At 34.1% G+C, this 24308-nt stretch overlaps 2 protein-coding genes and 1 pseudogene across 3 annotated transcripts; 2 read left to right on the top strand and 1 right to left on the bottom strand.

The window, feature by feature from the left end:
• Positions 1-1090: 1090 nt before the first annotated feature.
• On the bottom strand, positions 1091-1970 carry LOC125070092 (annotated as a pseudogene).
• A 3151-nt stretch (positions 1971-5121) lies between these two features.
• On the top strand, positions 5122-18948 carry LOC125070065. Its single transcript, XM_047679745.1, has 4 exons — positions 5122-5251; positions 5476-5808; positions 5896-6015; positions 18203-18948. The coding sequence occupies exons 1-4, from the start codon at positions 5196-5198 to the stop codon at positions 18666-18668; spliced, it is 975 nt and encodes a 324-aa protein (XP_047535701.1). The 5' UTR covers positions 5122-5195; the 3' UTR covers positions 18669-18948.
• A 2050-nt stretch (positions 18949-20998) lies between these two features.
• On the top strand, positions 20999-23302 carry LOC125069906. 2 transcript variants are annotated; one of them, XM_047679516.1, is made up of 3 exons: positions 20999-21249; positions 22347-22506; positions 22661-23302. In XM_047679516.1, the coding sequence occupies exons 1-3, from the start codon at positions 21105-21107 to the stop codon at positions 22932-22934; spliced, it is 579 nt and encodes a 192-aa protein (XP_047535472.1). In that variant the 5' UTR covers positions 20999-21104; the 3' UTR covers positions 22935-23302. The 2 variants fall into 2 exon arrangements, with proteins under 2 accessions (XP_047535472.1, XP_047535471.1); XM_047679515.1 differs by having other exon boundaries at positions 22649-23300.
• The last annotated feature ends 1006 nt before the right edge of the window (positions 23303-24308 follow it).

Here is a 24308-nt window from a genome sequence, read left to right as displayed (position 1 = left end):
CACCGTAGTGACTCACATTACACGATATGTAATATGCGTTTAATGCAGCGGAGCCGTAAAAAACAACAAAAAAAAGTATTAACATACCATTGGATAGTTACGGAGATATTATCGCCTGTTCTTCTTAGGTCTGAAATGTTTCTTTCCGAACCTGAAGTGGTGGTTGCTTTTGACAATTAATGGGCGTGTAACGCTTCGATGTTGAATAAAGATTTTGAACTTAGAAACAGCAAACAAAAAAGCTAAGCATTTTCGAACGAGCAATTTTTTCTCCAAAGACTGGCAGCAGTTGCCAATCACTAGGTAAACAAAGAATGATTGGATCGTGTTTTGCTTTGTGCAAAAATATTCCAAACCACAAAAGTTATAAAGGATTAAAAGAGAAATATATTGTATTTATGCATAATTTTTATTAGCGTTTGTGAGTGTAACATCTCTGCACATCACATTCAATACAATGTAATATGAGATGAAAGTCACGTGTGTAATCATCCTTAATCTTAAAAATACGTTTCGTAGCTGATTTATTATCATTCCTCTCGGACAGGAGAGATTTGCTCCGCTAGTTGTCAACTCTCTGCGTTATCTCCGACAGATATTAGACAGTGTTTGAGCGTGAGGAATTTCACGAGACACGACTTTAATGATAATTAAAACTACTTTTTAAACGTTTTCATATTTTCGTCTTAAAATGTTGCGATTTATAATTCGTAGTGACGTTGATATATAGAAACCCCAAGATGAACAGTCTCGAACAAAATTAACATTCGGAACTGTCACTTCTACATAAGTAGTTGGTTAGTTACTTATAATATGTATACTTTTATGTGACCATAAATAAGTTTCGGGAAGAACATGGGTAGAATGAATGTATTATGAATATGACTTTAATGACACTATCAGTAACAATATAATGAAATGGCTAAATTTGAATTATATAAGTGTAAATTTAACTAAGACAAAATATGTGCAATTAAATGTAAAAGCACGCAATGAAATAAAAATGAATGTAAATTATTACAATAAAATATCACGATACACACACGTGTAGAAATCAATTAAACAAATATTTACTGATAAAATTATATATTTAACTGCACGTGCACTGTATGCCTAAATTTGAGTCTAATTTTAATCTTTTCTTTAAAATTTTCACCGCATTCTTTAGTGATATGGTCTTTAAAACAAGTCTAGAATTTTTTTTCTTAAGTTGTCAATGACTTTATCTTTCCTAACTAATCTTTTGAAGCATTTGTGAAGTTCGCTTTATAAAATTTGGTTTCAGGTGTATCCAAAATTGAACCTCTACTTAGAGAAGTTCTAGGAGATTTAAATTCTTTTTTATTTTCTAAATCAGTAATCGAACTCGTACGACAAACTTCAGTATTAGCGGCATCATCTGGTGTTTCAATCTATAAGAAACGTCAAAGTTATAAATATATGTTAGCATACCAAATAATACTTTATATTATAATACAGCGGCACTAAGGTTCATCCATCTTCATCGTAGTAACTTACCTTGAGATCCAGTGGTGTGTCACATATTATCACATGCTGTAAAAAATATTGATTTCAATGAAGTTACGATACCGTTTCGAAAAATTTGTTTATCTGGCTTATGAAGGTTACTTACAGTAGGAATAGCTGTTTTAAGAAGACGTTTTATGCCCGTTGCAGAGACATACATATCTTTTTCCAAAAAATGCTCTGAACAAAAGACGCTTGATTTATTTGGATTGAAAAATTCTTTACGCCTTTGTTGGCTGACGATTGATGTCCATTCTCCCCATCGTATTGGGTCACGTGGAAACCTAAAATGTAAACATTTGAAATAAAATATGAAAATTAAGTTATAAAAACAACAAAAACAATTCAATAGACACCTTTACTTACCGTAAATATGATATCCCATCCTTTTTTAACGTTCTTGAAGTCATATTTTTACAATTTCTCAACGAACACTTCGGCATTTTGAGCGAGCATGCAGTGACGCCGACAGAATGAGACTATTTAAAATGCGCGCACAATTCAAAATTGTGCGCTCATTTTATACGGACGTTTTTAAGACGTTGAATTTTGACTTTATTCTTAAAAATATATATATTTTATATGATATAATGATAACAATCATTTATTATAACCATAACATACAATTTCAGCGATTGCGTGATACGGATTATTATCATATAAGTTATAGTACCTATATTATATCATAAAACTACGAGTCCCAATAACATCACTCCAGTCACTGGCAGTATGGCTACTGGCCCCGTAAGACATTCATTTCCCGTAGTGCAAGAAATTGACACTCCGATAGGACTCTAGAGTCGATCGTCATAATATTATTAAGTATAATTTTAATGGATATTATAACACGAGGCTGTCCCAAATACCATTAAAAGTATGGATCAATGCGTGAATATATTCCAGCGCGAGCAAAAAAGAACTGTAGATATATTTATGTGAAAGAGGAACCCAATAAAATGAACTGTTATCAATAATTACTGAAAACTAATAATATCTAGAGCTTGTTCTAGTCAAAGTGACGTCCCCTGAAAAGGCGGAGTGGGTTTTTTAGTAGGTATCGCGGTACCTACAGCGCCGGTGAAACCCAAATACCCCTCAACATCATGTAGGGGATAAACGTAAAGGCGTTTTCTAGCAAAGAAAAAATGTAAAATAATTTACTTTAAGATTTGCAAATTCGAAGCGATTTGATAACAACTACAGGTACCAAAAGATACCCTCAGCAAGAGCGAAGACGGGCACAGAGTCATAAAGTTGATGATGACTTCATTGTATTTAAAACAAGCCTTGTTATCAAAAGCGGAACACTCGTGTGTCAACATCGGCTATCATTGTTGTTGATAACATTCAGTACACTCCGTGATCCATTACAAGGACATCTGTTTGTTAACTGAAATCAATTTAATTTATAAAACCGGTTCAGAGTAATAAACGATAAAAACTTCATTATGATAAATAATAAGAATAAACGTAAATATTCTCGGAATATGATGTTACAAAAACTTACTAAATTTCCAAGTATTATTTTATTATCTAAGGCACACATCTTACACACAGCTCCATCAAGCTGCTTTTACCTCTGCAGAAGCGATAGATTTTTAGTTTCCTCATTTCATCCTTTCTTATTTTTAATCTACCATTTTAAGATCAGTTTTATACCTAATAATAATGTTATACATACTTATTATAAAAACCATTAATTACGACTATACAAGCATACCTTCTATTTATACACACAGACTGTTTTAATTCCATATTTCTTATACTTTTTAATTAATTTTATTTTTTCTGTCAGCTAATTTTATTACTAATATAGCTGCTCGTTTGTTATAAGGTGTGACAATATGCGTCACGGACCGCCGATCGTTGTGTGGCGTCGCACTGTCTAGCAACGCTGTTGTGGGAGCGAGATAGATATTTATGCTTATAAGATGAAGGAACGAGACAAAACATCGACATCCGAGAAAAATTACGTTCTTCTTACTCGCTCCGTTATTGGTGATTAGAACGGGACGAGCTAATTCTCCTCGCTCTAGGTCGTGTCGTCCTTCAAACGACTCTAGAGCCATTTTAAACTGAACAATTAATTAGCATGGAAAATGTAAAAGTTATAAAAGTATAGGATGAGGTCACGAAGCGGAGCTCGCACGTACTAATTAATGGAGTAATAGTCGTGTGTTTTGCAGTTGTTTTTGTTTTGTTGGCTTTTAATAACAAATGTATTGTTATGTGGATTTAAGGACTCATTTTCTATGAACTAGTGTTGGTACTTCACTGGAGTTATTTATTGTTGCGATATATCTACTCTAACTTGAAAACACTGTTTTTTTTCGTATTATTATTCGTAGTTGAAGTCAATTTTTAAAATATTAGATACTAGAACAAGATATTCACGCTTATCATTAAAATTATAAGCGCTCGAAACATTATAGTAAAGCAAAAATGGGAAGAAAAAATTAAAAGCGAATGAGATTTCTTGTGTGAGTAGTAATTAACAATTAGTTAATGCGTCAATAAATTAATTATTTATAAATATGATCCTCGGCTTTAAATGCCTAAATTGAAATTGTCGATTATTGCTATAAAAACTTCCCCGATAACTTAACCGGAAGGTTATTGGTTTAACTAATCGAGTTTGAGTGTAATGACTGTTTCAGAATTATTACTTAATTCATTGGATTAAGGTTATTAGAATTATAAACTAGTTACATGGAGCCGAGATGGCACAGTGGTTAGGATACGTGCGTCTTATTGTGTGTTCAAAACCGAGCAAGCACCACTGAATCCATGTCATTTAGTTCTGCGGTAACATGCATGTGTCTAATTTCAATGAAATTGCAAAACACACACAGCAGCCTGGTGGTATTTACTCCAAACCCAGCCCAGCAGTGGGGCTTTTATAGGATGTTATAGTAGAGGTTATTTTATTGTTATGAGAATACTCGTATTCACAAATAACAAATATTATTAATAATACTAAATATAATAATCAATCTTCTTTTAATAATTTATTCTTCGATGTGAATTTTGAAGTCTATCAGCCCTATTTTTTTTTATTTTCACACATCGAGCAATCAAGAAATATCATATGTGGTAATGTTACTGGTGTTCACTGCAATGTCGCGCTTGTTTCGCAAATAAAATTATAGAATAAATAAAACAAAGTTTCTCATCTTCGACTTTACTTGGCTGAGGTAAATCCATTTGAAAATTTAAATAAAATATTGTACTACTTTATAATCGCAAGAGTATCGTATTAAAAACATAAAATTATAAAAATGGGTAAATAACTTATTTGAAATATTATTTAATTATATTTACGCATAATCCAGGGCTGACATTAGCGATGTTATAAAAATCCCTTTCGATTTACATCTAATAAGTAAAAAAGCCTTTGGCACTAGATACTCTTTAGTCGAGCGAAAGAACAAACCATCTTCTGTCTCATATCTCGTATACTCTGATATGTCTCTTTCTCATCAGTCGCTGTCGCTCCGTCGAGACGCGAGGGAGGGTAAGCCGCTTCGTTACGTAACGCGTTACGGCGCCGTCTGTCCGCCGCCCTTTCTCTTACGCATTCAGTGTTCAGTGTGCGATAGACATACATGTGTTGACAGTGAGCATATAACTTAAAACTATCACCGTTTTTGAAAGTGGTTATAAAAAATATGATGAAACAAGCAGAAGATGATCCTCGAAACATAACAGAATCTCCCAACGAAAGGTAAGTTTCATGATACAATCTGATACGAGTAATCAATGTCAAGCATGCAACAACTCTACCGTCGCAGCGACTACATTTTGAATTCCTATATATCTTTGACGTCACTGCTTTGATATATCTATAGTGTTTATGATTATTATAAAAAATCTACCCAGCAAGCACCTTACTCTCTCTTTCTTACTTCTTTAAACGTAGAATATTTATTCCTAAAATCATTATTTTAGCGCTATTCCAGTAGAAGCCACAGATGTATATCAGCATCAGCAACAGACGCAGCGAGAGTCGCAACAAAATATACAAACACGACAAACACGACCCTATTCAAATGCTGAACGCCAAAAGAGATACAGGGAAAAGCGAAAAGCTGATAAAATGAATGCATGTAGTACAATCAGTCAATCTAGTGACGATCAGCCGCAGCGAGAACAACCACAAGATGGCGATCACACAAATAAACGTCGATCACAATCGAATGCCGAACGTCAAAGGAAATATAGAAAGCTATTGCGTGAAAAACGGCAGCAAAAACATTCCTCTAGTGTCCAGCAAGAGAAAAAGTAAAAATTTTATACTTTCCACATAATTAAATGCATGTTTTAACCGAACTACTAATATATCTTTTGTGATTTGTGTTACAATTTTAGGGTCGACGAAGCTGAGCTTGCACGAAAACGACATTTAAACAAACAACGACAAAGCAGGTTTAGAGCAAGGCAGAGATTTCAATGGCTTAGTACATCTTCGCACCAAGCACAGGCTGAAAGGTTTATTTTGTTTAATAATATAACATTTTTAATGACCTAAACTTCTCTCAAGGTAAACAATTTCAATATGAAATATTTCAACTTAAATTAGTTTTAGTAATCATTTCTGTCGGGTGTCCCGAGACGCAAAAGATTTTATTTTTTATCAAGGAAATCGGCCAAAGTGCTATGCGGGGGTTTTTGCGAACTTATTGATTTCTCGCCTTATTGATTTCGGCTCAAAAATAAATAGCTATTTTTCGTAATACGATTTCCTCGGACCCCGATCTTCGCGTGAACGTTACAATCAATGCTCACCGTGTGACCTTGAATAGTTCAACCATTATTTTATGCCGCAATTTTAATTATTTTATTATAAGATTAACTTTCGAGGTCATACTGATGGGCAATTTGATGACTGTAGGTATTTTTATGAATATGTGACAATGATTCCTAAGAAGCATGGTATAAGCGACGAGTACTAGATTAATCATATACACAAACTTGCTGAACCTGCGGCTTTACCCACGCAAAATTTATAAAACACAAATTTCGAACCCCCGTTTTACCCCCTTAGTGGTGGAGTTTCATAAATTCCGTTCTTAGCGGATATTGACACCCTATAAGGAACCTACCTGCTAAATTTCAACTTTGTATGTATTATTTCGCTTTTATACAAATAGATTAACCACATGTTAATTGCTTGTCCGGGATTGAAACCGCAATCATCATAATATGCACCCTTCCTAATCACTGGGCCCTCTCGACTTTTACAAATCTACATCCTAAAACACAGAATTTCGCCTACGCTTGAAAAAAAATACAAACAGAACTAATAGATTATTTGAGAAAGAATTATGCAAATGACCCTCTGTTTTGTTAGTAAATACCTTTTTACTCCTAAACTATAATTCACAAGATTTAATTATTGACATCAGCTTATTTCATAATACAGCACCAAGGGTACCTTCAGATTATTTTTTAGAAATATATTTCATAATATATCTTAGGTAATTGCTACCGCTAATCGCTATGCCACCCCTGTGTCGCTCAATAAATCAGTGCGGGGCGAGACATAGTGCTGAACAGACCTGTGACACTTTTATCGGAAAAAGTCGCATAGTATTATGTTTTTGCAAAAACCTTGCATATTTTGTAAATATTAGTAGCAGCTGCGTTCATTTGTGTTAGTAATTAGTTCCTCGCCTAAATATACCTTACCCAATATGGGAAATAAAAAAAATCGTCAAAGGTATAATTTGAAAATAAATTACAAGAGAAGAATACAAAGAATAAAATTGTAAGTACCTCCTAATATTCTATTACCAATAATCAATCATGATGGCCTTTTATAGTTAAACTTACACGACGTAGAGCTGGTACATGAGGTACTTAGACAAGTTATTTTAAGTCATTTTAGGCGGTTGTTGAGGTACTGAAGTAGTTATATGTAAACATTACTAATAGGTACTTACCTATAGTTTGTAGCAATTGAAGAAGGAATGAAGATAAACCAACCTTAGAATTACGTTTCAAGACATACGAATCGGCTATATTGCTCGCTAACAGTTCTAGATTAATATGTCTTTATTTTTAATGCAATACTATTGCACTTAACTACTTACATCCACTTTTATTTTACTTCCAAAGTTCCCATAACTCCTTACTGAATATCATAGATTACTCAAGGTCACGGCCAATGATATCGCGAGTTCTATGTTAAATGTTGTTTATTTGACTTTTTTCCTCTTGTGCTTGGAATAGACTATTTATTTGAGGTAAACTACCGTAACATATATATTTAATATCCAGAATATTGAAACTAAGTGAAAATATTTGCTATTATTATTAAGGGACATTCAGAATGAATTACCAAGGGAATAGGCTCGGTATTAGGTTGGAGAAAGTATATGTTTACGCCGCGGCGCGCCCTGGCTCCACTCTCCGATCGACTAATTTATCGACATCACTGAATTACTCACTATTCTCTGATATAACTTTTAAGCACTTCTTGATTTATAAAGGGATTATAATATAATTACGCCGAGTGTCTAATTGTAACAATTATTAAAACAATGTAAATTGTAATGTAATTTGCCAAAGAAGTGATAGGGACTACACGATTTTGTACCTTTTGTCATTTTTTATTAGTTCTCTAGGTCACTTTAGCGTTTGTTGTCCACTGATTGAACATATTTTGAAGATATTCATTTATATCACATTTTGAAGATATTCATCAGCGATAACTTAGACACTAGTTTGTAAATATTTTTATGTATTTTGTTCAGATGTCTTTTATTTAATAGGAAAAGTTCTGATTCAACAACATTGCTCCAACACGAAATGAATTATAAACACAAATAACGTTTCTAAAGTAATACTCGAAGATTCATTGAACCTTTTCCGACGCAGGCAAATAATTCAATATACTTTTACAAATGAAACTGTATGTTAACATGCTAAGCTAAGCGAATATAGCTTTACTGCCAGTGGACAATAAACCTGATAGCGTGATTATAAAATCTGATTTAGATCTGCCGTGGAAGCGGGAAAAACACGAATAATTTTTTTTAACGTTTCCTCTTCGTCGATCAACAAACTGTTGCGAGCTGTCCGTCCGCAGTTCGCACAAAAACATTCGTTTTTATTCGCGATTGTATTGAAATTATTACTCACGTGTTTAGTAAGAAGTTAGCAACAAATTTACATAATTATATATTAATATCTGGTAACCCGTCCGGTTAATTGCCAAATACCTAAAAAAAAGAAAAAAAAATTTTTTGTAAGTACAATGTATTTATTTTTATTGTATATGTACTTGTATATAACAGATTTGTTTCTTGTTAGGTATTTGGCAATTAACCGGACGGCTTACCAGATATTCTTTTGAAACGCTTTTCCAAAAAAAATGTTCACTTCATTTTTTTTTTCATTTATTCATCACCCTATACTCCTAGTCCTCGGGAAGGTTTGTACTTGTTTTTTTTTAAATAAATAAATATTGGACAACATCACATACATTACTCTGATCCCAATGTATGTAGCTAAAGTGTTATGGATAATCAGAAGTAACGACGGTACCACAAACAACCAGACACAAGACAACATAGAAAACTAATGAACTTGTTCTACATCGACTCGACCTCGGAGTGGCTTACCCATGAAAACAGGCGTACACATTACTCGACCATGGAGGTCGTCAAATGAATATTCATCATGAGTTTGGTTTAATATCAATTAAAAGGGCGAAGTATATCTTCCACACTTGCTCCTTAAGAGGACTACAGAAGCGAAACGTAAGTTTTATAATGCCTAAAAGTATATGATCCATTGCAGCAAACAAAATCAGAAAATACATATATGATAATCTTTAGGATATATGATAGTTATATAGTGTTATAAAAACGTGATATCATTGATTTGATGCTATCGAAGAATATCAGAAAGTTTCCACTAAAAAAATCTTTCAACAACTAAAAACTATACTTATACACATGCAATAATTCTGGTTTTTTGTCAGATTATTCTACAAGCAATATATTAACGTAATACTGTTTCAATATTTTAATTCGATCAATAGATTTTTTTTTAAACCAGACATTCTTATTTTCGAACAAAATACGTACGCATGTGTGCGTAAACGCTGTGTACGGACAGCAGTGCCGGCCGAGGCCTGATGCTATATAGACGTATCGATCTTTTCGCCGCATCATTCCGTCGAGATAATAATTGTTTTTGTAGTTTTAATTATAAATTAATTGTTTCATATTTTGTTATCGTTAATATTATTCTTTAATTTAAGTTAAAATAGCGTAGTAGTAATTAAGCACTTGTTTTGTTATTAATTTTCTTGTGTAAATATGGGAAATAAAGTAAAAATCGCGAGGAGGAGTAAAAAACGTGCATATAAAATAAGCGCCGAACATATGAACGCTATTAAAAGGTAAGAGTATTTCGTTAGTAAATATATATATTTTTTAATATACTATGCATATTGGATACGCCTGTTAGAAAAAAGTGCAATCAGTTCGCATACACTCAGATTTTTCGATCCCAAACTAAACGGCGTAACCGTTAAGTAGAGTACTTGGTCAAAATAAGGAATTGCATTGAAGGTGCCTAAATTCGATTCCCAGAATCCGAAGCAGTATTATATTTATCATTGAAAATGAAAATTCTACGGGGCATATTTAGATATATGTATATATTTATTAAATAATTTTATATTGACTAAATTATTAACATATATTATTTTTTTCAGAGCAAAGAAACTCGGAATCTATAAGACGGAAGCTATTTCTATTGCGTAAGAGTTTAATTTTATTGATTTTGTTTATAATTTTATTTATAAATTATAAACAATATATAAATATATATTTTGTTTATAAATATTACTTGGTGGTAGCTTGCACAAAGCAAGCTCGTCTGGGTAAATACCATTCATTCAACACATTCATCAGATAATCTACCGCCAAATAACACTACTCTGTATTGTTGTGTTCTGGTTAGAAGGGTGAGTGAGCCAGTGGAATCACAGGCACAAGGGACATAACAACTTAGTTCCCAAAGTTGGTGGCGCATAGGTAATGTAAGGAATAATAATGTAAGGAACGCCCTTGTCTATGGGCGGTGGTGACCACTTACCATCAGGGGTCCATATGCTCGTCCGCCAACCAATGCCATAAAAAAAATTAAAATTTGTAATTATTGTTATTTATGAATGAATTTTAATACTGAGAAAATTAAGTGCAATCGTTACATAAAATAAAAAATGCAATTACTTCGTGAACCAAAGAACTAGAATATTTAGAATTGTCATTTGTACGTAATTAAAAATTAGATTGGAAATTACGAAAAAGTAGCACTGCGAAAAAATCACGATGATTGTGAAGTTATTGTTAAAAGTACATATTCACATAAGTATGTACATACTAGATGAAGCCTCTAGTGCACAAGTATTATTCTTAACATGAGCCGCACGTCGCTGGGTAATATCACCTTGCCACAAACACACATAGAATTGGTTTTAAAAATAATAATGGAATTTTGTAATTCAAATTTATCATGTATTTGTCTAACTGCGTAATGTATATGAAAATAGAAAGGACTTGTGGTTACAATCAGAATTATTATAATAATAGTTACAATGCCACGCGACAGAGCCACATAAAACTGGCCGTGTGCACTGGAAATTGGACTTGCTTAAAAGTAAACCAAAAGTTTTTGAAATCAGAGGGAAAAACCATAAAATCATCTGCGCCGCACCAAAGCCCATGGAAGAATTGTAGTTTCGGCCTTACGTTCGGAGTATTCTGATGAAACTACTGCAGATACGCATTGAGTTGACGCGAAGTGTATGTAGGTAGTCGCCGTTCATAGAATCAGTATAGGAATAAGATTGTGTTGGGTTCCGGTTTGACAGGTGACTCAAAGTGAGTTTTTCGGTAGTCCACTTTGTCAATGGAATGTCTGTTTCTCGCTTATTCTGTGTTCTGGTTTGAAGGATGGGCCAGTGTCCTTAATAATACAAGACATATTTGATCCTGCTGATATAGTGCCTTAGTTTATAAGTTTTACTGTGTCAGTGTGTGGACACTCTCATAGTCACCGTCGGTTAAATGGTTATTATCAAGTCTAGTCTAGAGCTATATAGCAGGAGCATGAACGCTTTAATAATTACAGTTTTTATCAGTCTCGACTTCAATCATTTGATTGAACGCTTATTTTTTATCAAATGTCCAACTTTATTATCAATAGATATATATATATATCATGGTCCGTATCAAGTTATCATTAAGCTAACACGGCGTCCAAACATAAAGATTCTTAACACCAGTCAGGGTTGGAAGATAAAGGACCACTGAGCAAAGGAGACGAACAATATCCATATTCGTTCGTTAGAGCGGGATGGGGATGAGAGAGAGTGAAGATGCGCGCACGCATGTTTTTTTAGGTCAAAGGTGAGTGGTCGCGAAACGGTGCACATGTGTTGTACGATTCACGCTTGTGGTGAACAATGCCGAGTTTATTTTGTGTTGCTATGCGCGGCCGGTGAACTTGATGTACACCAACACTACAAGGTCATTAAAATCGTTCCCGGGGGCAAGATATACGTTTCTATAATAGAATTCCGCAGATATCTTTAACATTGCTAACTTTAAAGAACATGAAGATCTTATGTCAAAATTCAAGATTGAAAGCAGAGTAAATATTTGTCGATTTTTTTTATTTTATTATTATACCTATGTTATTTAATCAGTGTAATAAATTAGCTACTGAGTCTCTTGCCGGCTCTTCTCAGTAGAATCTACATTCTGAACCGGTGGTAGCTCTACATTTAATATTGTTTCGTGAGCTGACGATTCAAAGGGTATGTAAAAGCCGACTTGAATAAATTATGTTTTAATTTTCATCATTAGAAACTTGAGTACACATAGGTCGGTGCTTTATACGGATTTGAAAATCTTAGTCAACTTGGTCACGTGGGTTTTAGAAATTAAAAGGGTTAGTAGCAGTACATTAATATATAAATACCTGATACGTACATTAATATATAAAAACGATAGCTTCGGTCACAATAAAGAATCTACTTAATACATTTTCAAACGCAAGGACTGGCAGCCTGCTGGATGGACTGATGATTTGAGGTACCGGGATCCGACTGGATATCAAAGAAGAATCGGGAGTTGATTTGAGGAGATACCTTTGTCCAGCCGTGGGTTACGATTGGCTGATATTCGTCATGTAAATGAAATTAGAAGATAATTATAATTATTTTGAGTAATATTTAAAAAAAATGTCAATAAATGTATACAGCTAGCCCGTGTGTACGTCACGGGTTTTATATGTACAGCTGGACAAACGGCCATGGCGCAGCTTAGGGTTCGGGGGTAAAACACATGAAAGTAACATGTTACATTGCAAGATTTTCCCATAGATAAATTTTCGATAGCAACAGTCTACTATAATGAGTTGGTGGCCAACGTTTGTCAACCAACGTGTTTGTTTGAACAGATGTTAGCGCTATCTCGTTATATAAATTATCGAATGTTTGATAACAAATATTTGCTCTATTATTTACTGAAGCTTGACACTGAGATCTAGATACAAGTAAAAAAACAAGACAAGAGAAATAAAACCTTTTTTTATTATTGACAAGAGGCATGCGCTTGACAACAATCACACCCCGTAAGTACTGATACAGTCCCAAGATGGAAGGGCTTGCCTAGAAGCTGGCTATTCACTCTTCCCTTGATTGCTCGAGGACGCTATGTCCGTCTGTTGGAACAGAAATCTTGAGACCGAAGTGAGCTAAGCTAGCGAAAGGTAGAAACTAATAGTGGATTAACGTGAGTAGTACAAATTAAAACAAAAGTATAATATTTATTAGACGCCTTTCGGCCTGTAATGATTTATAAACAAATCTGTTAGTGTTTCATTTTAGAACTATTTTAAATCTCACATCATAAAAATAATTTCATTCTCTTATTGGACAAAAACCAAACGACGGAAGTAATACATTCTACAAAAACGATCAAATGACAGGAACAGGTTCTAGACGCTACCGTCGACCACGAACACGGTCACGAACGATGAAGTCATATAGTAACACTGTCCAAAACATTATTCAGATTAGAAGTGAAAAAAAAACATTTCTTACAACACTTTGAAATATCGTAAATATATAATATATATGTAAATAATATTACAAATAAGATCAATGATTAAATACGTGTTGAATGCGTGTTTCAACTACAGTAAATAGAGTATGGGCTATTAAATAATTCGTTTAGGCAATCATCCAATAGTCCGCCGATATAAGAGTCGGCTTGCAATGCGGAAGTTTTCCTGCCATTTGGATCATTGTAACCGATAACAATTGGATTATAAATACGTATCAAGTAACCCGTGAATGTATCTTTGAAAAAACAAATGCAAGTGCAAAAACTTAGAGGCCAAGGGTAAGACCGGTTGCCGGCTAAGACCCGACAAGCAACTGCAATACCAATACACAATAAAAAAACCTATTCTATTAATAGTACTATACCAAAAATATTCACCAAGTGTCAACCTGTTAGAGACTCCGCCGTTTTCGGTAAATAAATAATGACCAGAGAGGAAAAGCAAAGGACGGGTAAAGTGGTAAGCCTCTAAGCTCGTACCCGGACCGACTGCGCCCACTCACGAAGAGCCCCCACGTACGCAAGTGTCAACAACAGCACGAAGTTTCAACTCAATCGGTTTAGGACAAAACACAAACAAAAGTAACTAGAATTATTTATTACGGTAACAATAAAGAATGGAAGTACCAATTCACCTTTGTAAATACATTATTATTTTTATCTAAACATAACTTAATGTATATATATTTATAAGATATATTTAGACGGCCACAAACACGTTGGCTTCTATTAGTCTACATTAGTAGAAACGCCCTCGTGGAATAACCCGCGCATCAGTCAACACCAGCCCCACTCTATAGCGGTGCTCCTGACGATGTTGCTAGTGTAAATATTGTTAGTTGGATCTCAGAAATAGTATTACGTCTTGGGTAGAGAGAGCTTGGACAAACATTTGCCTTCGTGCTCACCTCAACTGTATTAAATCCAAGTATTTTAGGACACAGTACATATATATACTGTATTTTACATAAGTAAGTGGAGTAACAGCTGTCCCGCTGCTGAATTAACACTTCCACTTATTTGTGATGAGAAGGAAGTGGAGGTTTGAGCTTACACCACCACATTGCTCCGATACGGGTCGGTGAATACACGAACGCAAGAAGCATTTTAAACAAAAATAAGAAAATGAAAAATTAGTGCATGCCCGGTTTTGAACCCGGAATTTTCGTTTCACTTGTTCTACCCGCTGGGTCATCTCAATAAAGATAATTAAATTAAATTTCAATATTTCTGACTTTCCTTTTCAATCTATAATAGATCCAGATTAATTCGCTTTGCAAATTTTCAAAAACAGCACAGAAAAAGGAGCTATTTGTACTCGACTGCGAAACATAAAATGAGGTCAATTGAAAAACACAGAGTTAGAAAGATATCAAATCCTACATATTATTTATTCAATTACACTTTACGAGCAATTTGTAGTATCAATTAACGACCGGCTTCCAGTGTTGAGATATAAAGTTCATTGAGAGAAACCGACAAGCAACTCAATTATGAAATATCGTTCCAACTCACTTTGGCGAGTAGTAATATTAACAAATAACGTAAGTTTCATTAGCACAATTCTCAAAAAATAGGCCCGCATTGTGTTCTTTGAAAAACGTGACTACTAATATAGTATTATATTATTACACCTATTTTAATAAACTTGACTTTTATACACAGTTTATCGACACGATGCCTTACATGAAATGACAATTACATATTAAGAGGACAGTCCTCGCGGAACACCAAAATAGCGCTTATATCTTAAAACTGGAGCATTGATTATGGATAAAAGAATACATTCAGTATCTAAATAGATATATCTCAAGTTTCACGGCATTACATTTATAAATTATGTATCAATAACCCCTAGTAAACTTATCGTCAACATCACTCCAAACACTGAAATCGACCTTTTCTATTAACATTTTTAAGCTATTTATCTGCTACTTTATACATGTAGTTTTGGTTAAATGGGAACATAAAAGTGTAATTAAAAAGTTCACCATGTTCAATTTCTATTATATCACACAATATTGTAGTAATTTTTATTTAAATATTGCATTTAAATTTTGGCATTCGTCGTCCATTCTTTTTAGTATGGAGAAAATAATTTGACGGTTTTGACTTTTTATTCGACATCGCTGTCAATAAATCTTCAGTACCTCCCCAGAGCCCAAGGTGAGAGCACGTCAATTTTTATTTCGAGCTGAATTTTATAATTTAGCGAAACGTCTACGCACACACTGACAAGTTAGTATAAGGGTGGGGCGCGAGTGTCGTGAGACGCAATTGTTAATTTTTATTTTTCAAGAAACCAGGTGAACTAAGTAAGTATGATCACTAACCGATTATTGTTTTCCTTATCTTTACTTCTATCTATTTAATTTCTATCTATTTCAGACTGAAATGGGAAAACGTAAAGAACGTTATCGAACACCTAAAAAAAATAAAGGAAGATTTAAAAAAAAACAGTATGTATGTTTTTAACTCATAAAAGCAATTTTTATTTATTAAACCTGCAAGAGGTAATAAATATAGCAATGTCCCGTAATGGAGTGCAGTTAGCTTAATTAGCATCGGCTTTATTGACAACAACCAGCACAGAAGCCGCGAGCTCGGCCGCTCGGCCGCTCGGCCAATGATGGCTGCATCTGTGTAACCAACAGTTACTGCTGGCAGTACCGTTAAAGGCCGGCAATAGGATATCCTATTATTTGATTACTATTAAGTTTATACGATCATATGAGAAGTAAAATTACAGTCCTGAGAGCCAAGATACACCAAAATTGGCCGCAGTGTAACCATGAAAAAAACGTACGTCTACGAATCGGATTCAAGAAAAACTTTGTGTATACGCGTAAAAATAAAATATTATTAAAAATAGGCTCATTTCCACGGTCCTTTCATAAGCGATGCAAAAAAAAGATCGATTATTAATTTAAGCTTAATTATTGATCTTTCGTAATGATGAATTTTCGTAAAATATTCACAAACTTTCTGGTTTTTTTTGCCCGTAATCTCTATTGTCGTCATCGCCTCTTATCTTTGAAGTCTTTTAACTTTTTTTTCTTTTCTTTTTTTAACTCTGAGCTTATCAACTCAGTCCAACCCACGTCTAGGTACATGGTGAAGGCAGGTCAATTTTAAGATAATGCCTAAATACTTGAAAAGTGAAGGCACTTTGTACCACACACACTTTGTACACGATGGTAGTGAGTAAATACTAAACTTTACTTCTTGGATTGGTGTTCGTGAAGTTGTATAATATGTGCCTTATATAGTAATAACTATTTATGTAATACTTCTAAGTAGTATTCAAAGCGTTGTTTTTATACATAAAAAAGCAATTCGAAACGTAGTCCATATTGCGAGCAAGAAACGCGTGTATTGGGCAAAAAACAAACAAAGGTCACCTCAAATATCACCTAGCTACTCGTACATAGAGGCTGAAACGGTTTGTTTAACTACCAAAATAACTTTACTGCTTTGGATTAACATCGCTATAAAATGTTTGGCTCGTAGTAAGAACGCTTTGTATATTAAATATTAAGGTATTTAATTAAAAAGTAAACATCTATGTTAAACCTACAGTCCTCCCTGAGGTCGGACCGACAAGACGTGTGGGCGAAGTTGCATCTATCCCTCTCATTCCATTACTTTCGCTCTAACCTTAGTCAAGAACTACTGCGTATAGAAAGTTGCTCTACTTTGTTATTTTTTAAACAATGTTTACACGGCAAAATGAAAATTGAAATCAAACGTACCAATAACGAAAAGAAATCAAATTCAAAGGTCAATGCAATTGTATACTCTTGTAATAGTGTTTCTATGTACATAATTTAGAAGTTATTTTATTTGAAATGATGTATCGTATGATTGTATTTAATATAGTTTTAATTAAGATTTTTGTAACAAACTAATGATTCTTTAAAATAAGAAAAATATGTTCACAAATGTATGATGATAACTGCAGCGGCTAGGGAAGCTGTGTCCAAGAAACGTTTGATTTTAGTTTGGCAGAGTACAAGCACCGTGGCCGCCGCTCTGAAAGTAATATCCGTCATCATCAACATTGCTGACATGGCTTTTTAAAATTATAAGTTATTAATGATGTACTTGAGTTGACTGCTACTTTGTTAAAAAGTGGTTTAGAGTTAATTTTAAATATATGCTTATAAACTTTTTTCTCGTTTCCATATCCTAAGTCCAGTCCGTCTTATTTTACGGCTCGACGCCCGCATACAGCAAAGCGTCATTATAATGCTTAGTCGCAGTAGCTGAGCTACGCACGTACAAGAATTAGATTTTACTGAAACTAAAATAAATATATTTTATGGTATAAAAGAAAAAAGTTTGAGCAATTAGTTGCTCAATAGAGCAACTATCCTTTCGTTTAGGATAAGGTAATTTCTTCTTAGAAGATAAGCAGAAATCTCTTTACAAACATTAAAATAATGTACTTTGTATACTTAATATTAAATTTAATACATTTCAATTTTGAAGATTATTGTTACTGACAGTATTTTTTTGTTTTTAAGGAAATCGGAGCTTTCTACAATGCCCGTGCCAACATCATCAGAAACGGATTGCAACGAGTCGAGTAATTCGGAACCGGTCGTCGTGAAGCCGATCATCCACAATTCATGGTTGGCATTAAATATACCATCAAAAGCACTGGACTTGGTGAAAAAAGAGCCGAATGACGACAGCTCCATCTCAACGCTGGACTCAACGTCGGACGAAAACTCATCCTTTTTCCAATTCTTTCGTGGAATCCACAGCGATTACCTAGAATTGCCGGCAAGGAAACAAAGACTATTTAAGCGAAAATGTTTAAATTACTTACACGAGCTGCTGGATGAGGAAGAAAACGATAAGACAATGCCAGAATATACGCACCCAGTCAACGTGTTGAACCTGTCCAACGCAGGTCTTGACGACAGTGACGACGACGAAGACGTTAAACCCTTAGTGGTGGACGGATGCATCCTTCCCAATATCTGATAATGATTTAAGGCAATATATGGATACGATTCGACGGATGTTTCTGATGCTTACTTGTGTGAAACATCCATTAGCATACAAGTTCCAAGATACATGTTAGTCAGTAATTAAATATTATATTGTATGTATAGTACATAAGTTTTGTGTTATTTTTGTACCAGACACAGTTATAAATTGATGTATACTGCTTGCTAAACCTTCAATTATTACTTGACAAATGAGGTTTACTAACTTAACTTTAAACCTGAATTCTCGAACTTACTTTTATAGTTAAAATGTGTATAGGTATGCATTATAATTTAGATTTACGTTTTGTTTACTGGTAGTCGATCACTCAAAGCCAATGCTAATTTTTTCCAATCAGAAGAGAGTATGAGTCGATTTTATAGGCATAAGAGATATGAACTCCGATTTCACAAATTAAATAATTTGACTATATATTTACAACACCACTGACCTCGTATGTGTTAGTATGGTTATACATACAAGTGAACATTTAAGCCATAGAATTAAAAACTGTAAGTTATCTTTAAAATATTTGTTTTTATATTTGTATTTAATTTGATAAATTTTTAGGTATTTTAAATAAATATATACATGTATATGCTGCCCATCCCTACTGTAGGTATATAAGTAACATATAACTGACTCATCACAAGATCTCGAAACTATTGGTCTATTTGACTTGCAATAAAAAAATTTTTTTTATTATTTTTCCTTTCGCGACAAGACTCGTACGTAGTCGGGATGGGCAGCTAGCTCTTTGTTATGCTATTGTTGTATCACTACATATTGATATTTTTTTGTGCTGCTAGGCAGCATCACAATCTAAATTTTTGGATTGCAAATTGAGGACAAATGATGTTCTAGCTGCAAGGGATATACAATAACGTGCAGTTGTAGTTTTTCGTGGCACATTTGATGACCTTGACCGTCTCGTACTCTAGTCTAGGGCAGATAGTTCAATTATAATTGTATCGTTATCATGCTAGTCTCAGTAACATAAAGCAAAACAAACAAATTATTTAGTTAGTAACCTACAGTTCGCTCGCAGTGATTTTTTAGTACGAATAAATACAGAATGTCATAAGGGTTTTAATGGGTTTTATTACAATTGTCCACATTTTGATTGATCTGCCTAATGTTTTGGAGTCACATGTGCTATTTCTATAGTGGATTGATTACAATACAATAAGGACATACGACATTGTTATTTCACTTGAAGTTTAAAGTCTTAGAATTTTCACATTTCATAACTTTGCCAGTGAATATGGTGAATATGGTCAATATGAACTTATGTGTTTATTATATGAATACTTGTGCAATAAAATAACACCAATTTATTTTATCAAAGCGCTTACGTCTGTTCTATAAATAAATAATATATATAAATGTAAATATACATGATTGATAAATAATATTTCACCGTAGAAATACATTTCATAAGCCAATAAAATATCCTTCAATCACCGACATGTCGTCACGCTGCCAAGCAACAATCATAAGTTATTTATCTCAATAAATTGCCTGCACAGCATACATATATAATAGAAAACGTTTCCATCATCAGATCGCGTTCAATAACGTTGTTATTACAACGAAATGCCGCTTCGAGTCGTCAGGTATCGAAATATTTGTCATATCGAATGACCGAGTCTGACAGCGCTGTGAGCGCTCTTATAAAATAAGCACCGCTGTCACTCGAGCGAGGGATTGTGGATATAGAAGGGGTTTAAGCGCAGGCAGCGCTGTAGAGTGTCAGTGTCATTCAAGCGACATGCGACGTTGCTAGCGAGCAGGCGAGCTGCGGCCCGAGCGAGCGAGTTGGCAGCGCCGCGCCCCGCCCGTTCTGCGGCAATGAATTGAAATGTGGAACGGCCGACGTCGTATTTGGATAAAATCACAAATAACAATTCGTAGTTACGATAAATTATAAGTTTCCTGCTTATAGCATTAGCTACGAATTATTCCTATAGTAAACATGTACACTATCTTATTTGAGTATAATGAAAATTGGTCATTTAATTATAATTAAGTACACAATTAAATTATTTTTTAATAAATAAAAATTTTAAACTTTATTTTAAATATATCTTTTCAAGAACATAGTTTGAAGTCATGACTTAAAATCGATAAAGGGGAAAATGAAAAGCGATGCTACCTATATTTATTTGAATCGATAGTCTGAGGTATTTTTAAGATAAATATCTGTATAGATTTATTGTGGCACTTCTATTTATATTCACTCAATGGTAAACCACGCCGTACACCGAGTGCGATGAGCGATACGACCATCTATTACCATTCAAAGCGGCAACGCCGCGCATCGCTTTCCTTAGCGCAGTATAGCTAGCGCCTCGCATGGGGAGGACGCGTTCGCGCTCGAACGCATTTTATATCCGAAAAGGTTCTCTGTTGTGTTAAGATCACGCAATAATGAATGCGAGAGAATACAGAGAGAAATTAATTGATGAAGTGAAAAAGTACCCAGTGTTGTACGACACAAACCACGAGAACCATCGCGATATCGATGTCAGAGACCGTTGTTGGCAGGAAATATCCGAGCGTCTCGGGGCTAACTGTAAGTACCTACTCTATTCTCTTAATAATAAGGTCGATAATTGGATGTCGTAATAAGTTAAGCTATATTCCAGGCCATTATAAGATATAAGCGACTTTATGGCTTTGGTTTAAGTGTTGCGTTCGCGTAGCAAGTTTAATATGGAGTGTCTTCAGTGCCTCTATTCACGCATCACAGATAATAAACTCATGATTGTTTTCATTTTACGTTGATTATTGACGGCAATAGTTATGTTTTCGATCGTTTTGTTGTATAAAGTGTTTTTTGTTGTTGTAAATTCACAATAAATGCTTAAACTTCGTTTTTATATTTTATGAATAATAAATTTCTTTTACAATGAAACGATATTCGAAATTGTTTGAGACGCGTGATTTTAAACAATACTAAATATTTTTTCTGTCGTTTTGGCTTGAGAATATATAGAAGAAATATCTTTTATAATAATAGGGTCACATAAGTTTCAATAAAATCCACCGATAGCTATATTAATTAAAGTATTCTTTGGTATTCATTTTAAAAATATTATCAATTTATATTCGCTTACTCGAGAAGACAACAATCACCAATGTTCCCTTAATACATACATAGAAACAAATATTCGAAACACATACCTCTCTTATGGATATCTGGATCCATATGGATCGTATGGATAAAAATACAATTTAAAAATGTATTAATCACACCTTGAATTACCTTCAGTTAATATCACACATCCCATCAGTCAACTTGTAATTTATCTCTTATTGACCTTTTCTGAATGATAATGATGACGATATAGTTTCTCGATGAACTAAAAACTTATACTTTCGTTTTAAATTATTTCATTTATGATAGAATTACAAATTATCTCAATTTTTATTAATATATAATGAAATTTTTTAGTTAGCTATTAACGATGTGTCTGTACACAAAAAATCATTACCACTCTGACCGGTGCTGGGATTAAATAGTACAATTTTTCTTTATTCTTAACAAACCCAGGCCAACGTAGTCAGGTCTCAGACCGTAGTATGGTCATACAGAAATAGCTGAGCTATAAATAATAAGGTTTTTTATAGGAAATCTCTGAATATAATGTATGTAACATAAATCAACAGGCGAAGTATTAAAACGCGAATGGAAGATCCTCCGCGACTCTCTTCGACAATCCCTCAAGAAAAGCGACAAGGGCGTTACGACTAAAGCAGGACTGCCCTGCAAGAAATGGCGTTTCCAGAATAGGATGTCCTTTGTTCTACCGTACATGACGATGAGGCCGTAAGTATTTTGATTGATAATCGTACACCAGTAATAACAGAATTGTTTTAAATACTATTACTATGCATTTTTTTTTAAATTTATTAGTCATATAATATTTCACATTAGGGTGTAAGAACAGCGTTTATATCAATTAATTAAGGGATGCTTCCAGGAACCGTCGTTCGTTAAGGAGAGATATCAAATTGGACGACACTGAAGCCCAATCCGACCAGGACCAGGAGTCGGAAGTGTGGGACCCGGGCAATAGCGACCAAGACTCCTTGGACTTATACTTCGCCAGCGTCTGCCAAAGCACAAAGAGGCTACCAAAGAAATACCAGAATCTGATCAAGAAGCAAGTACTGGAGGTGTTGCTCAGGGTCGAAGAGCAAGTAGAAGCGGAGTCGGGGGAGTCCAAAATGACAGTGTACAAAAACTCTGAATAAAAAAACAGCCTTTCTTAACTTTAATTACTCCGCCGAGTGGAAATCTGATGAGACTCCCTGTTTATAGAAATTATTCCAATAATAAATGTTTAGTGTAATTTTAAATAGTGATGTGAGTCTTCTGAATAGTGACTGGTTTCTAATGTGCGGTAAAACTCGGTATCGAGGTTTATCAGATGGCATGTAGTTTCTGCGATGAAGGTTTTAGCTATATGACGTAAGTAATTGTATCCGTAATCATCTTAAAATCGGTAAGTAATCTGGAACGTAGAGTTTGTTGTCGAATATCAATATGTGATGGTTTGTTTGTTTCGATAGAATTTTTTAATAAATTATTATTTCCAGTAAAATATATGAACATTTTATTTTCTTTTTCAGATAAAATATATTAAGCTTCATATATATAAACTTATTATATTTTATTGCCTGTAAATAGATATTCGTTAATGGCTTCCCTGAGAATAATGACCATTACGCTGTGTTGAAATGCAAGCAAACAAGCTGATCTGGACAAATCATTCTTAATGTCCATGCTGAACAAGTCAACCCCCAAAAGCTGGAATGACAGCAGCTTATCTACTTTAACTTAAAATCAAACGCGATGATTCCACATTCAATAAAGCTTATCTTCAAACACAACCCATATATTTTTATAATTTCAATTTTCTTTCAGAAAATACTTAATGTTCACTTATCAATAAGCAGCGATCCATCAGCGTTATTACCTCTCAAAATTAGGTGTGAGCACTAAAAATTGTCGTCCTTGGTACTTTTATCAGTTCCAACATTCTCGTCCGCAGCCTACAGGATACACCTACAGCCTACGCGACTCCGCGACCCAATTCGCGCTCCATCGAGCGAGCGAACCAAATTGAAATATTTACAGGGCTAATATTATTTACCGAGATTTATTTACTCCTACCGAATTTTGGTAAGTAAATTGCTATTTCGGGGTAAACGACATACGTAATACGTATTTGTTTTGATATATTAATCTTAATGTCGAGATCTCAATATCCTCGCTGTATGTAGGCTGTTGTTTACCTGATCCATAAATTATATTGTAAAAGTCGTTTTTGCAGATTACGGGGAATCACATGAGTCCAATTATTGTTACTGTCATGTCCTTAATTTTTGTTTAAAGTTCATTTCGTGTTCGGCGGTGAGGGTAAAATTATGTGTTTTCCACACCCCGCAGGATTCTAAAATAATTTCCAAACTTTCTCCTTAACAGAAGACCCGTTAGGCATGGTTTCACTTTTACAGACCGTTACTTATATGTATATCTAATCGTCAGAATGGTTTAAATCAAACAAATGTACGTACACATTATCATGTCTTTCAACTATTTTGGCAACTAAAAAAGAAACGGCA

The sequence above is a fragment of the Vanessa atalanta genome, chromosome 16 (genome assembly GCF_905147765.1).
Source record: "Vanessa atalanta chromosome 16, ilVanAtal1.2, whole genome shotgun sequence".
Taxonomy (NCBI): Eukaryota; Metazoa; Arthropoda; class Insecta; order Lepidoptera; family Nymphalidae; genus Vanessa; species Vanessa atalanta.
Note: the sequence above shows the minus strand (reverse complement) of the source record. Positions and strands in the feature narration are given on the sequence as shown.

Coding starts and splice junctions, on each gene's coding strand:
- LOC125069906 (XM_047679515.1), top strand. CDS start 21,105: ATGAATGCGAGAGAATACAGAGAGAAATTAATTGATGAAGTGAAAAAG. Junction 21,250..22,346: donor CGAGCGTCTCGGGGCTAACT/GTAAGTACCTAC, acceptor ATAAATCAACAG/GCGAAGTATTAAAACGCGAA. Junction 22,507..22,648: donor CCGTACATGACGATGAGGCC/GTAAGTATTTTG, acceptor CAATTAATTAAG/GGATGCTTCCAGGAACCGTC.
- LOC125070065 (XM_047679745.1), top strand. CDS start 5,196: ATGATGAAACAAGCAGAAGATGATCCTCGAAACATAACAGAATCTCCC. Junction 5,252..5,475: donor ACAGAATCTCCCAACGAAAG/GTAAGTTTCATG, acceptor TCATTATTTTAG/CGCTATTCCAGTAGAAGCCA. Junction 6,016..18,202: donor CACCAAGCACAGGCTGAAAG/GTTTATTTTGTT, acceptor TTTGTTTTTAAG/GAAATCGGAGCTTTCTACAA.